This window comes from Littorina saxatilis, linkage group LG12, assembly GCF_037325665.1.
Source record: "Littorina saxatilis isolate snail1 linkage group LG12, US_GU_Lsax_2.0, whole genome shotgun sequence".
Lineage (NCBI taxonomy): Eukaryota > Metazoa > Mollusca > Gastropoda > Littorinimorpha > Littorinidae > Littorina > Littorina saxatilis.
Genome location: NC_090256.1, coordinates 84,362,164 through 84,378,881, shown reverse-complemented (window position 1 = coordinate 84,378,881; position 16,718 = coordinate 84,362,164). Strand labels below are relative to the sequence as shown.

The 16,718-nt window shown below is 42.7% G+C and overlaps 1 protein-coding gene across 1 annotated transcript; it reads left to right on the top strand.

The window, feature by feature from the left end:
* Positions 1–2,429: 2,429 nt before the first annotated feature.
* On the top strand, positions 2,430–7,598 carry LOC138982999 (probable G-protein coupled receptor 139). Its single transcript, XM_070356390.1, has 2 exons — positions 2,430–3,132; positions 6,444–7,598. Exons 1-2 carry the CDS (start codon positions 2,941–2,943, stop codon positions 7,452–7,454), a joined length of 1,203 nt encoding a protein of 400 aa, XP_070212491.1. The 5' UTR covers positions 2,430–2,940; the 3' UTR covers positions 7,455–7,598.
* The last annotated feature ends 9,120 nt before the right edge of the window (positions 7,599–16,718 follow it).

Genomic DNA, 16,718 nt, shown 5'->3' with positions numbered 1-16,718 from the left:
TAGCAATGTGTGGCTAAACACTGCAGATCTGCTAGCTATGCTTTTGATTTGAATATTCGAAGACGGGGGGAAAAAACAGTCTCAAACTGAAATGGCATTTAAAGGTAAATGAAGCTTTTTAACCGCATTGTACTTTTGTTCCCTCAAAAATCGATCGACATGCACTCCCTGTTTCGTTAGTATGGCGTGAAATATCGTGTATTGTCGCCGTGGCCTCTAATCGAGTCTTTGTCGTTGAGAACAAGTCGCGTAAGGCGAAATTACAACATTTAGTCCATCTGTCAAACTCACAGAATGAAACTGAACGCACTGCCTTTTTTTCACCAAGATAATAGCTTCGTCAACCCCCGCAGCAAGAAAATCGCTCACTTTTCACGTGCTAAACGAAGTGAAATTGACGAGCCAGTTTAGCATAGTAGTGTATTGCGCTAAGCAGGAAAGCGCGCTTTTCTGTATTCGCTTTAACTTTCTGAGCTTGTTTTTAATACAAACATATTATTCTATAATTATACTTTTCAAATCAGAAAATGATCAAGAATAAGCTAAAATCATTTTTGGATCGATTTCTAAATTTCAATCGTAGTATGTACCTAATTAACCTTTGACCGTTAATTGTGATCACATTTTCACAGTAAACATGACATCTGTATATATTTTAAGATTCAGAATTTGATGAAGAATACGATGCAACCAATTTTGAATCTGTTTGCGTAAATGTGACTTTAATGACAACTTTAATGAGCAAACTCATGAATACACTTTTAAGCCTCCAAGCTGAAATGCAATACCGAAGTTCGGCCTTCGGCGAAGATTATTTGACGAAAATTTCAAAAACATTGGTTGGAAAATGAGAGCGTGACAGTGCCGCCTCAACTTTCACAAAAAGCCGGATATGACGTCATCACAGACATTTATGAAAAAAATGAAAAACGCAGGTGGGGATATCATACTAAAAAACTTTTATGTAAAGTTTCATGAAGATCGGTCCAGTAGTTTTCTCTGAATCGCTCCACACACACACACACACACACACACACACACACACATACATACATACATACATACATACATACATACATACATACATACATACATACATACATCTATATATATATACGACTTGTGTCTGTCTGTCTGTCTGTCTGTCTGTGTGTGTGTGTGTCCGCGATGCCAAGCCAAAGTTCTCGGTGGATCTTTTTCAAATTTGGAGACCGTATTCAGCTACACCCCGGACACAACCTCATCGATGAGATATTTCAACACGTGCTCTCAGCGCCCAGCGCTGAACCGATTTTGGTTTTTCGCGCGCAGCGATGAACCGATTTTGGTTTTTCTCTCGATCCATTCCCAGTAACTCTTCCTTATCTTCTCCAGTGTTTTCAGCCGCGTTTGTCTCCCTTCCTCCGTGCGGTGCGCCGGCCGGGTCCCCGGCGCAGCCGGGTATTCGGCTCAACTTCTTCCCGGCGCAGCCGTACCCGGCGAAGCGGGTATTCATCTAGTACATACATACATACATACATACATACATACATACATACATACATACATACATACATACACCACGACCCTCATCTCGATCCGCCCTCTATGTTAAAACATTTAGTGAAGTTCTGACTAAATGTAAAAAGGATGAAGTCGACCCTATTTTGTCCTCATAAATCAAGATAACGAGAGATAGAACAGCACCGCTCTTTCTCTTTCTTTTTCTCTCTCTCTCTCTCTCTCTCTCTCTCTCTCTCTCTCTCTCTCTCTCTCTCTCTCTCTCTCTCTCTCTCTCTACCTTTCGGCGCCAGCCTTGTCATAGGCTTCCACTTGTGATTGCTTGTTCTCTCCTTAATTCTAATATTTATGTGGCAAGTTCAATGTGGTGTGTGTTACAGAAATACAGGCAGTTAAAAAATACCAGCCACCGAAGGACAACCAACTTCGTCAGAACTCCGCCGGCTATCAAAGGACTGAGACCATGCATGCAGTGACTTTGTTTCTCTATTGGAGTTTCAAGTAGTATTCAGCTTACGTCGGGTTTTGTGTTTCTCTTCCCTTCTTTGCAAGCTGGTGTATTGACAGTCAACATCATGCACGTTGCCATCGTCTTTCTGAGCCACACGATTAGTTTAGAACTGCGACGCAAGACGCTATGAGATTAAGCCTTTTCCTGACGTTCGAGAAGGGCACAGGAAAAGTACCTTTGGGTCTGGATTTTGCCCACCAAGCTAAGGTATTTTTCAGTGAACTCGAGCGCCTGTGCACTTTTATATTCAAAAACGACTGTGTGAAATATTCACCGGGAACGTTACTAGGAAATGTCAAAGTAGACAGTGCATGGCAGAACTGGGAGAGACGCGTTGTGCAACAGACACCAGCACAGTTTCAGGTTTGGTGTTGACTGTTTGAAAGAGTCACCTACAATTAACAGTTGTGCGAACATGTTACTGAAAGTGCAAAAAGGTGCACAAGTTGTCCTTGATACGGTACACACGTGCACAGTTTCAAATAGTGATTATGTAGTGCACTGAGTGTCTGCGGACTCATCCAGAACAACAACATACAGGTACCAAGACCCTCTTCAAGATCATCTACAAGGACACGAAGACTGCGTACAGCCTAAGCGGAAACCTGTGAAAGAGCAACCAAGAACAGAAGTGCGTGAAAGTGAAGGCTTTACAAATCATGTCAGGAGATACACTCCGATGTCCTTCTTACAACCGTGGCATCATCAGATGTCGTTTGCTTTCTACGCAACGAGTATTTCAGCAAGAATAGTACGTTGTTGACAGGCAGTGAAAGTCCACAGATCCAAAAACAGATATACTGCTAACGTTCCAAAATTCAGAAGAAGAAAAAAAGGTTAATGGAACGTTTCATTAAGCTTATTGGCGAAACAAAACGTTACATTTACAGTACGTCGACCCACTGGTCTTTTAAGTAGACAGGAAAAACATGTATGGTACAAATAACGAACTTATCTCAAAATCGTCCATGAATCTCTCATGTAAGATGCCGATGATTCGAAGTCCAGGCTTGTGCTGTCGCAATACGACCAGCATCCTCTACAGTTCAGACGAAGACTACGCGGCCTATGCGGACCCCATAGCCGAGGTCGCCTTTGGGATCCAGGACCACTACCTCAAGGTATATGTAGAGCAATGCAATACGATACGATACGATACGATTATTTATTTAATGCATTTTATATCGCGCACATATCTCAACCACGGATTCAAGGCGCAGGGATTTATTTATGCCGTGTGAGATGGAATTTTTTTTTACACAATATATCACGCATTCACATCGGCCAGCAAGCCTATTAGGGCGAGCATTCACCTTTCACGGCCTATTATTCCAAGTCACACGGGTATTTGGTGGACATTTTTATCTATGCCTATACAATTTTGCCAGGAAAGACCCTTTTGTCAATCGTGGGATCTTTAACGTGCACACCCCAATGTAGTGTACACGAAGGGACCTCGGTTTTTCGTCTCATCCGAAAGACTAGCACTTGAACCCACCACCTAGGTTAGGAAACGGGGGAAAAAATTGCTAACGCCCTGACCCAGGGTCGAACTCGCAACCTCTCGCTTCCGAGGCAAGTGCGTTTACGCCACTCGGCCACCCAGACCTTACGATACGATACGATACGATACGATACGATACGATACAATACAATACAATACAATACAATACAATACAATACAATACAATACAATACAATACAATGCATGAAGTTGGAAAAGCCATGTGTTTAGTTAGTCATGCAACGAAAAGAAAAACTGAAAGAAAGAACAAGTCGCGTAAGGCGAAAATACAACATTTAGTCAAGCTGTCGAACTCACAGAATGAAACTGAACGCAATGCAATTTTTCAGCAAGACCGTATACTCGTAGCATCGTCAGTCCACCGCTCGTGGCAAAGGCAGTGAAAGTGACAAGAAGAGCGGGGGAGTAGTTGCGCTGAGAAGGATAGCACGCTTTTCTGTACCTCTCTTCGTTTTAACTTTCTGAGCGTGTTTTTAATCCAAACATATCATATCTATATGTTTTTGGAATCAGGAACCGACAAGGAATAAGATGAAAGTGTTTTTAAATTGATTTCGAAAATTTAATTTTGATTATAATTTATATATTTTTAATTTTCAGAGCTTGTTTTTAATCCAAATATAACATATTTATATGTTTTTGGAATCAGAAAATGATGAAGAATAAGATGAACGTAAATTTGGATCGTTTTATAAAAACAAAATTTTTTTTTACAATTTTCAGATTTTTAATGACCAAAGTCATTAATTAATTTTTAAGCCACCAAGCTGAAATGCAATACCAAAGTCCGGCCTTCGTCGAAGATTGCTTGGCCAAAATGTCAATCAATTTGATTGAAAAATGAGGGTGTGACAGTGCCGCCTCAACTTTCACAAAAAGCCGGATATGACGTCATCAAAGGTATTTATCGAAAAAAAAGAAAAACACATCCGGGGATATCATTCCCAGAAACTCTCGTGTAAAATTTCATAAAGATCGGTCCAGTAGTTTGGTCTGAATCGCTCTACACACACACGCGCACAGACAGACAGACAGACAGACAGACACACACACACACACACACACACACACACACACACACACACACACCACGACCCTCGTCTCGATTCCCCCTCTATGTTAAAACATTTAGTCAAAACTTGACTAAATGTAAAAAGAAAAACACACACGTCACATTTCAATAACGTCAGAAAAGCTACCCACGGTTTTGTTTTATTTTCAGGAGTTATACGCAATGCTGCTGTTTTGCGATATGTAAGAAACAGTTCGGAAAGTGCAGGTAATACATCTTAGGATATACGATGAAAAAATCAAAACCTTGACTTGAAAAAGCAGGTCTTTGGACATACGATGGAAACAAATCAAAACCTTTTGTAGACTTGAAAGAACAGAAGTTGCAAATTATACTAACATTGCACACGCATTCCTTTTTTAGAACAAACAAGTCGCGTAAGGCGAAAATACAACATTTAGTCAAGTAGCTGTCGAACTCACAGAATGAAACTGAACGCAATGCAACGCAGCAATACTCGTAGCATCGTCAGTCCACCGCTCATGGCAAAGGCAGTGAAATTGACAAGAAGAGCGGGGTAGTAGTTGCGCTGAGAAGGATAGCACGCTTTTCTGTACCTCTCTTCGTTTTAACTTTCTGAGCGTGTTTTTAATCCAAACATATCATATCTATATGTTTTTGGAATCAGGAACCGACAAGGAATAAGATGAAAGTGTTTTTAAATTGATTTCGAAAATTTAATTTTAATCATAATTTTTATATTTTTAATTTTCAGAGCTTGTTTTTAATCCAAATATAACATATTTATATGTTTTTGGAATCAGAAAATGATGGAGAATAAGATGAATGTAAATTTGGATCGTTTTATAAAAAAAAATTTTTTTTTACAATTTTCAGATTTTTATTTTTAAGCCACCAAGCTGAAATGCAATACCGAAGTCCGCGCTTCGTCGGAGATTACTTGACCAAAATTTCAACCAATTTGGTTGAAAAATGAGAGCGTGACAGTGCCGCCTCAACTTTCACGAAAAGCCGGATATGACGTCATCAAAGACATTTATCCAAAAAAATGAAAAGAACGTCTGAGGATATCATACCCAGGAACTCTCATGTCAAATTTCATAAAGATCGGTCTAGTAGTTTAGTCTGAATCGCTCTACACACACACAGACAGACAGACACACACACACACACACACACACACACACACACGTACACACATACACCACGACCCTCGTCTCGATTCCCCCCTCTACGTTAAAACATTTAGTCAAAACTTGACTAAATGTAAAAATGACTCTATGACTCTAATTAAGAAACAATTCGTGACTATTAAAATTGTCTTTCGTCAGTTTCACGTGTAGGTACTGAAGGGTACTACTTGTCTCCGAAAACCTCCGAAAACCCCTGAAAACCCCATCTAGACTAACTAAATCTATCTTCAAAGTGAAGTATTGGACATGCCTGTGAAAAGTAAGCCTGATTCATGCTACATGCACCCTTATATTTGTGTTGAGAGCCGGATTATCGACGAAATCGATGCAACAATTTCAATGCAAGGGAGGTAACTCTTGTTACTCGAAAGCACAAGTATTGATGACGTCTATGATGTGATTAGTGCTTCCGCTCCTTCGTAAATCCTCGCACAAACACGAAAATAAAGGCACGAACGGTGAAAGCTGCAAATATAAGTCATGATTGCAAACAATTATGTAATAAAACACGATCTAAGGACGAATTTTCTTATTTCTGATGAGGTTTTCGGGGGTTTTCGGAGGTCTTCGGGGTTTTCGGGTGTTTTCGGAGACAAGTAGTACCGGAACTGAACGCGATGACTGTTACTCTAACACTGACCAAGAGCGACTGACACAATATACATTCCGTGTGATGTGCAGGTGTTGTGCGCGGTGGGTCTGCCGGGCAACATAGCAGCTCTGCTAGCCATGGCGGTGGTGGTCAGGCCGCCCAGTGCCAACACCTTCCTGCTGGCGCTGCTCGCCGTCTCCGACACGCTGGCTTTGCTGCTCAAGCTGGTGATGAACCAGCTGTCCTTCTCGCTGGACCGCCTGTCCGACCACTACTGCCGCTGTGTGACGCTGACCAACGTGTGCAGCAGCTACGCCAACTGGATGCTGGTGCTGGTGGCTGTGGAGCGACTGGTGGCCGTGCTGCTGCCCTTCAGCAGGGCGCGCTTCTTCACCATGCACAGACTGTGCGCGCTGAGCGTGGCCCTGGCGGCCGCCATCCTCGCCGTGCACCTGCCGCTCATCATAGGCGGGGTGCCCGAGGGCAGGTTTGGGTGCGGGACGACACAGGCGGTGTCTGGCTACGTGGATCAGGTGTGGAGCTGGCTGAACGTGACGCTCTACGCCTTCCTCCCCGCCTCCCTCCTCCTGGTCATCACGATCTTCCTCGTGGTCGCTCTCCGTCGGGCCGACAGGCGGCGCCAGCAGCTGCAAGGAACCGCCACGTGCTACGTGACGTCACGTGCCAGCCGACAGGCGCGGCGAACGGAGCGGACCTTCACCGTGATGACGCTAGCCGCCGCCCTGCTGTTCGTGCTGATGGTGCTGCCCCAGTGTCTCTACTTCGTCCTCTTCCATTACACCACAGCGCTGCAACACCTCCGCCACCTGCCCGCCGACAGGTTGACGCAGCAGGTCACCACGCTGATGGCCGATTCTACGCACGCCCTCAACTTCTATGTCTATGTCTTCAGCGCCAAGCGGTTCAGACGCCAGTGTGTGTTGTGTCTTCGCGCTGTCACCTGGGGCGCTCGGACTTCTCACGCGTTTCACATGCACAGCCACAGTTCTTCTCCGGCATCTGTCACGCTGAGTATGCATTCAGGGAGGGGTGTTTCCTGTAATGCTAGCAAAGCGCACGGAGCCGGTACAAACTTGTAAGATTTGGGTAGGAACTCCGAATATGTCACAATTAACTATGTGCAGTGATCACAGTGCGAGGTATGATCTGAACCCTTCCAGCAAAGATTAGGATTATTCGGGGCATTACTACGCGAGAATACACCATCGGGTAACTACAGAATTGACGGCAGACTCCGGTTGTGTGTGTGTGTGTGTGTGTGTGTGTGTAATGTGTGTGTGTTTAATGTGTGTGTGTGTGTGTGTGTGTGTGCGTGCGTGTGTGTGTGTGTGTGTGTGTGTGTGTGTGAGTGTGTGTGTGCATGCGTGAGTGCGACTATGTGTGTGCATTTGCTCACGCGTGTGCTTGTTTGTATAAACGTGCGAGTGTGTGTGTGCGCGCGTGTGTGTGCGCGCGTGTGTGTGCGCGCGCGCGTGTGTGCGTACGTGTGTGTGTGTGTGTGTTTGTTTGCCTGTGCGTGCTCTAAGTTTTTAAAGCCGTGTTACGGTTTGTAGCCCACCCAACTGTTTGTTAACGAGGTAAAACGTTCACCCGGGTGAGCGAGAGCATCCTGAACCGTCCCCACTGTCTGCTTTTCGGTTACTCTCTCTTTCTGTCTCTCTCTCTGTCTCTCTCTCTCTCTCTCTCTCTCTCTCTCTCTCTCTCTCTCTCTCTCTCTCTCTTTTTGGTGAAACACTGGACCTCTACTGCTTCATTTGAATGGAATTCGAAACCGTGATTCTTTTATGTTCTATACCCACATCCATTTTCATGATTAAATCCACCAGACTAACAATTGCAGTTTTACAACACAAGTTCCGTTAATTATTCAATTGCTCTGCAACATTCCTAACCGCACTTGACACGAATATGTGAACCACTTTCGTCGACTCTCCTGTTGCTTCTGTTGCTCCTGTTGTTTGTTGTAAATCTATTCAACATTCTCTGCGAACATTAACTTTTTGAGCCCTGTTACACATTCTCAAACACAGCGCTGACACAGACAATTTGACTTATGACATTTAGCAGTAACCTCCTAAATATTCGTAACAATGGGCTATTCAAACATATTGTAAAGTTCATGACTGATACGTTCTCATTTTATAAAAACAACAATTTTTCCAATAGAAAAGATATATATAGAGTTGCCTCTCCAGACCCGCCTCTATCTCTCCTTCCCTCTCTCTCCCTGTCGTCTCTTTCTCTTTTTGTCCGACTGTCTGTCTGTCTGTCTATGCAGGCAGAAAAAAAAGTTTAGCAGAGCGTGGTTTCGATTCACGGGACCTCTGGGTTATGGGCCCAGCACGCTTCCACTGCGCCAAGTCTATATATAGACTATCTTTGGTAATCTTGAACTTCAGCGGCATTGTAAATTCATATCTCACAATCCATTGGCACTTCAAATTTATTTCTGATAAAAGTCCCTAGCGCTGTACTCAAGTCAAAGAATATTTATATTTGAACTACCCAGATCGTTTGCACTCGTTTATCTCCGCAGAGACTGAGATGGTCAAGAGAGAACGTAAACTAAAATTGATTGTTTTATTTTTGTTCTAAGCGAAACTGATAAAGGTGAAGTAAATATTCTGCTGCAGGTCAAGTTTCTGCCGCAACAGGGTTCTTTCTTATTCAAAATAGTTATATGTAAACTTAGGTAATAAATTGGTCAAGATATCAAGAGTTCTGATTTGGCCTATAATTATGGTCCGCTGGACCCAAAACAACAACAATCAAATCAAATCAAATCAACTGGGCTGATATTTTTAAGTACCCCTGAACATCTTGAACATGGCTTAAATGTTAACGTTACCGCAGCAGATGTTTTTGTCGGGTTTGTATAGGTTATGAAAGAGTTCACTTGATACTCTTGCATGTATTGAGGCAAACCCACGTGACATATGACATGGACTGGGTGGCCGAGTGGTAACGCACTTGCGCTCGGAAGCGAGAGGTTGCGTGTTCGACCCTGGGTCAGGCCGCAATTTTCTCCCCCCTTTCCTAACCTAGGTGGTGGGTTCAAGTGCTAGTCTTTCGGATGAGACGAAAAACCGAGGTCCCTTCGTGTACACTACATTGGGGTGTGCACGTTAAAGATCCCACGATTGACAAAAGGGTCTTTCCTGGCAAAATTGTATAGGCATAGATAAAAATGTCCACCAAATACCCGTTTGACTTGGAATAAAGGCCGTGAAAGGTGAATGCTCGCCTAATAGGCTACTGAGCTTTACTGGCCGATGTGAATGCGTTATATATGCGTGTGTAAAAAATGTCTGTTTGTCTGTCTGTCTGTAAAAAATTCCATTTCAAACGGCAGAAATTAATATGTAAGCGCCTAGGGCTATATCTAGATTAGGCGCATAAAAATGATCACAATAATAGTAATAATAATATGACAGGCGAGTCACGAGCGATGGGTGTGTCTGATACACGTGGACGAGGAGCACATGTAGAAAGCTTCCCTCGAGAAAATCAAGAATATCCAATCATCCACAGCCCAAACACCTTGCCCGACGGAGTTATTTCCCCGAGTTGGTCTATTCGATCATGTGACAACAGCCAGGTACATCACCACAGATCTCAGTGCCCTGCGGTCATTTTCATTTGATAAGAACACCCCTCCCACTTGGACGTGTATAAGACAGTTTTCCTGTTAATGGATTCATTTATTTTTTTGCCAAATCAGTTTCAGTTCAGTTTCAGCTTGAAATGTGTCACTTCAGCAACACGAAAATTCAACCCTGCACGCAAAACAGCCAAATTGCTGCAAAATGATGATGATGTTGATGATGACAGTGATGATGACGACGACGATATCCGTTCTAGTTCATTGACGTTTCACAGATCCATTATCACGGTGTTGCCTGACAGAACGTTATATTGTCCTTCTTTGTTTATACAGAATATACGGTCTTCTGACAGACAATCTGTGTATGATATCTATCATTTACCAACGCTCGGGTTCCAGTCTAAATTACACACCCTATACTTGAAATGTCTCGCAGCGCAATCTCCAGGAAAAACAATGAAAGAGAAAAACGATCAATGTCCCTGCTCAACTAAAATTGTGGGAAGTGAATTGGGGCATTCTTGACTTTCATTCTCTCTCTCTCTCTTTTATTGGTGCGGGGGGGGGGGGGGGGGGGGGCGGGTGACCGAGCTCAGGAAATGTGCAGCCAACTTGGTCCATTATTTGAATGTTCTTTGCAGTACGGAGTTTGTGGCAGCAGAGAAATATATATGACTGTCCTGACGATGTTAACACCTCTGGAACTTGAGCGTACGAGAGCATTCTGATAATCATCGGTCCACACTATCGCTCAGTGGTCAAATGAGACCCGAAGGGTAGTAACTAATTTTGACCTGAGTTCAGGATGGTACGAGAGATGCTACGTTTTCTGCCGTTGGTGATTAAGAGTACCACCCTTCTCGTGTAACCCATCATATTTCATTTCATTTATTGTATTATACAGAATCCCCCCAAATGACAAACAAAACCCAGCAACACCATTTTTATTTTTCTATTTTTTTCTAACATGTACTTTATTATTACTTTGTTTTGCAGGGGTGTTTTTATATTTAGTCAAGTTTTTTTTTTCATTGTCAGGGTAATTTTAGTACACATGACTCAGTGACGGAGAACTACTACACCCTGAACTTTGCAGATTCATCAAAAGCGATTTTGAAATGTCTTGAGGGGAGATAAGTGTGTGGGGATTCTGTTACAGTGACGAATGTTACATTATTCATTTGATTGTTTCTGACACCAGAACTAGATGCAAGCAATAGAAATATCTGGGAACTTTATTTTTGTTGTCACTTGAGGGGAGATTAGCGTGTTGGGATTTTGTTTCGGTATGGGGATAAGCGACGAATTTCATTATTCATTTGATTGTTCTCATAGTCAGAACTACATGCCTGCGATAGAAATATCTGGGAAATTATTTTGTTCATCATGCACTTTTATTGTTACATTTTGATAAATTAATTACTGCCAAAGTAGATGGCAAATTGAAATGTATTGTTTTAGTTTGCTCTTATAGAATTTGATTATTTTTCCCCGACGCTTTGTGCGTGCCTGTGCGAGTGTTTCGGTCTTCCGCATTTACATGTACAGTGAATGTACTGTTATTTTGTAAATATAATATCTGTATTCATATGTTCAGGAATGTTGCTTTGTATTTTCAGTTTGATTACTTAGCCCTTTGAGGGACAAAACCTGATAATAAAATAAAGTCTTTCCAAGAAGAAATGGGGGTCCTTAACGTCCTCACAGGAAATTTTCCTTTTTGGGACATGAGTTGGTGATACCCCAGTGTGCACACTACCCTTGGGCCAACCTTGTTCCAAGGTTGGGAGCCAAGCTCATCCTTGGCTCTTGGACGCCAAGGATGTGCCAACCTTGGTTCTAGCTTGGCATCCAGTCATGAAAGCGCTGCGCGCGGCATGACTGGATGCCAGACATTTGCCAGTCAAGCTATAAATAGATCACTTGGCTCCCAAGGAAAACCCAAGAAGTCAGCAGAAAATACAAAAAGTAGATTCAACTTTTACTTGTCATAAAATCCCAAAACTCTTTAAAGAGTAAATTTCAAGCTAAAAAGAGTGGATTTAACCATTAAAAGAAGCGTTACTACAATCACTGATTTTGCATCTCACAATAGCTTCGCAGACGTAGACCGCTCAATTTGACCGGACTGTGCCAGACATTTCTTCACCAGTGCCAGAACTTTACAAACACTTGATCTCTCTCAGCGGCCCTCATTCTCAATCACCAAATCTTCACGACAGGTACACATTATCTATACTTATCTTTCTAGATATCTGTTGTTTTACTTTAGTTTGTTACAAAGTTAGTATGGCTACCTCAGCGTCTGTCAGCAGAAGAATTCGAAAGAATGTGGCTGAAACAATGGCCGCGTGCCAGCAGCAAACTGAAGCCGCGCGCAAAGTGTCTAGAATGTCTGACACAGCAGATTCATTAGTATGCCAATCATCTCATCCTCAGTCGGAACCCTCGGCGATCATTGAGAGTGATAGTAATAATGCGACTAGTGGAACCGCAGGTCTGCCACAAATTAGGCCAACGGCACTTGCATCTGATTCGGACTCTCAACCCCCCTCTTACTCTCACTCTCGGTCTCAGTCCGTGACTCAGTGTGAAGTTGACATTGATGAATCGATTGATAGGCCCGATTTGTCAAACCAAGCACCAGTTGATTCAGAAGAGGAGTATGAATATTTTGATACTATTTCTGACACAGAGAGTGTTGACTGGAATTGCGCTTTTGATGATTTTCAAGAAAATGACATGCCGGAAGAAGAGCAACAGAAAAATCTTGCATTTGAGATAGGTCTGTGGGCAGCAAGTTTCAACATTTCTGTTGTTGCTCTGTCAGCTCTCTTGACTCTTTTGCGTTTTTACCACCCATTTCTTCCCAAAGATCCCAGAACTCTGTTAAAAACACCTCGTCATTGTGATGTCAGGGAAGTGAATGGTGGGTCATACTTTCATTTTGGTGTTCAGAAAGCTCTTTCCTTTTCATCTTGTTTGCTCCAGTTTTTTCGATCCAATCTACTAGTATGTTTGTTGCGTCCCACTGAAATTTTTCTACAAATTAACATTGATGGCCTTCCACTATTCAAGTCTGCATCTACACAATTCTGGCCCATTCTCGGGAGGATTTGCAGCCCTATACAGTCGAAGCCATTTTTGATAGGTTTATACTGTGGTGAGAAAAAGCCACAAATTCTGGAAGAATATCTTCATGATTTTTCAGAAGAGATGCTCACTCTGAGAGAGGAACCTGTTAACTTTGCTGTTGATGGACAGGACATACCAACATATATTAAATTATCTTGCTTTGCTTGTGATGCACCCGCCAGGGCCTTTATTAAACGGATAAAAGGACACACTGGTTATCATGGCTGTGAGAAATGTGAGCAGTCGGGATTTTGGCTGGGGAGAATGACATTTCCTGAGATCAGAGCAGCAGTAAGAACAGATGAAAGCTTTCAGCATGGAGCCCAGACAAATGGTCCTCATCATACTAGTCCTGTACCATCACCTTTGCTTCAGATTTTGGACATAAAAATGGTTACACAATTCCCATATGATTACATGCACATGGTTTGTCTTGGAGTGATGCGTAGACTTTTAACAGTTTGGCTGCGTTCACCAGTAAGTAAAGGATTGAGGTTAGGTCAGGTGGGGATTAATCAAATCTCACACAGTTTGCAGTGTTTTAGAGACTACATTCCACGAGAATTTTCACGGAAATGTCGTGGTTTGGACGAGGTTGACCGATGGAAAGCAACTGAATTCAGGCAGTTTTTACTCTTCAGTGGTGTTGTTGCTCTTAGGGGAAGATTGTCTCGTGCAATGTATGAACATTTCTTGCTGCTGTTTGTTGGCATTCATTGTCTTGCTAGTCCTGTTCTTTACAGAACTCACGCTGATTATGCACATGGCTTGTTGTGTGGCTTTGTTGAACAGGCTATTCATATATATGGTGGTGAATTCATAGTATACAATGTACATGGTTTACTACATCTTGCAAATGATGTTAAACTCTTTGGGCCTCTTGATTCATATTCAGCATTTCCATTTGAAAATTTTCTTCGACATTTGAAGACGTTGGTTCATAAACCACAGTCTCCATTGCAGCAAGTTGTGAGAAGAATATCAGAAAGGGTACAGCATGGAGTCTTTGGCTTCAGAAACTCTAACAAACTGCAGGATAACAACGTGCCAAGGAAGGAGCATTTGCATGGACCACTCCCACCACACCAAGCCCCTGAAGATTGCATTCAATTTAAACAGATTAATTTCAATGGGGCGTTTCTGTCTGTGAATCGTAGAGACAATTGCGTGAGGGTCAATAACAAGTTTTTTCTAATTCAGAACATTTTATGTGTCAGAGATATCGAGGAAGTTGTGTTGGTATTGAAGAAGTTTAATAGAGTTTGTGATTTCTTTCAGTATCCTTATATTTCCAGCGATTTTGGTATCGTTCAGTGTGACCATCTGTCACAAGATCTTGTGACAGTCTTTCTCTCAGAGGTTCAAGACAAAATGGTGTTGTTGCCTTTCAAAGATGCATTTGTCCTTTTTCCTCTGAATCTTGTCTGCGGCCACTAGTTCAAGACTTGTTTAGGATTTTGTTGTTCCAGCTTCATAGCAGTGGCAAACTGACTTTGTTGTAAATTATATCTGCAAAGAGATTTGTTTGTTTGTTTGTTTGCTTTACGCCCAGCCGACCACGAAGGGCCATATCAGGGCGGTGCTGCTTCGACATATAACGTGCGCCACACACAAGACAGAAGTCGCAGCACAGGCTTCATGTCTCACCCACTCACATTATTCTGACACCGGACCAACCAGTCCTAGCACTAACCCCATAATGCCAGACGCCAGGCGGAGCAGCCACTAGATTGCCAATTTTAAAGTCTTAGGTATGACCCGGCCGGGGTTCGAACCCACGACCTCCCGATCACAGGGCGGACGCCTTACCACTAGGCCAACCGTGCCGGTCTGCAAAGAGATGAGATGGTTGGCATAATAAATATTATTATTTAGAATATATTTTTTTTAAATCAATTTTTTTATCTACTTTTTTTTTGTGAGCTATCAAGCTGGTCTTTGGTTTCTACCGTCGGAGGAAAGTCACTGAAATTCTGCTGTCCCTAAAACGTGGGAGCAGGTTTCTGCTGTGATTATTACTCTGTCAGGACTCGTCCTTGGCGGGAAAACCTAGGCAAGCATAGAAGCTTAGTATGAGAGTGAAGATGTAATTTATTTTCATTTTTTATCAGAGTAAAATGAGCAGAGACTGTATGAGTACCAAATACTGATACAGTTGAAACCTGAAGGGTTGTGGCCACTTAACCTTATAGGTCCAATTCATTCTTCTTACTCGGCGTGACGTTATCAAATGGATCGGCTAGCTTTTGCCCTAAGGGGCACAACTCCGCTCATACTCTCTTCGCGCCGCCATATTGGATGCCGTCTTTGTTAGTTTTCTTCATTGCACTCTTGTTCTTTTTGCGTATTTCACTGTGTGTGCAGACAGGGAAAGGCGCGAGCGCCGTAACCAACAGCGAAAACGGCCACACGACCACTCAGCAAACCGAAACAGAATCCCTAAGCTGCCTAAACGACAATAGTCAATCTATTGTCCCGAACCTACAACCCGGTCTGCCCTCGGGCGGACCACCCTCATCTTCCAAAAAGGGATGAATTGTCTCGTTGCTAAACCAAACAAACAACTATTACACCCTCCCTCCAATGAACCTGTACGCATAGTACACATACGGGGAATATAACCCGTTAATATACGACCACAGTACATTTAGTACAATACATCCTAGTACACACCATGGAGGAAAAATCCCACCATAAATCATACATAAATGATTATCTTTATTGTTTTTCTTCTTGTGAATAAACACAAAAAAGAAATGGACTGAACAAACAAATACACGAATCACCGAGCCTTATATAAGCCTCAGTCACTGTGAGGACATTTGGGTAATAAACCACCAGTACGTGCAAGTACATCCTAAAAAGGGAAATGAATAATAGTCATCTATAAATGATTATTCTCAATTGAGAATCAAAATAATGAGGATATGGGTTTGAATAGTTGTCCCCTGACGAGGCTACCTTTCAGTTTCCCCAGAACACCTCTCTAAAACCACAAAGAAGCTATCCTAGCAATTTGAAACTGTAAATATTGCCGAAAAGTACTACAATTGGGAGAGGTACTTAGGGATCTCTGGGCTGCCTACTGCATTTGCCGGGTTTGGCAGACCCTTGATTTTTACCCCCTATGCCACACAACGTGTCATTTTCACTTTTGTCGAGTCGCCACCCAACGCTCAAGCACTGTCAGAGATCGTGCAAGGCATCCAACATGGCGGCGGATGACCAATTCCAGAGAGTTACGACCCCTGATTCTCATACCGCGCGCGCCGAGTAGAAATGCTGTTGATAACTTGAGTTTCTGCAATGGGTCTATACATGTATGATTTGTTTATTTCCTAAATGTATATAAAGTACAACTAGCACAATCTCTACGGTAGGGATGTTCTTCTGTGATTTGTTATAACTAATAAGGTATCCTGTGTGCTAAACTTAAACGCCTGATGATCAGAATTTGCTGGTTATGTTGCGCAGATATTCAGCTCCAATATGGTTTATTACCACCTTATTGAGTGGGCGAAGGAAGACACCGACAAAGACGGGAAGCCTGGTGTCTCTGTGGTGCCAGACGGTTGGCTCGTCTTTGGGTGTAAAAATCAAGGGT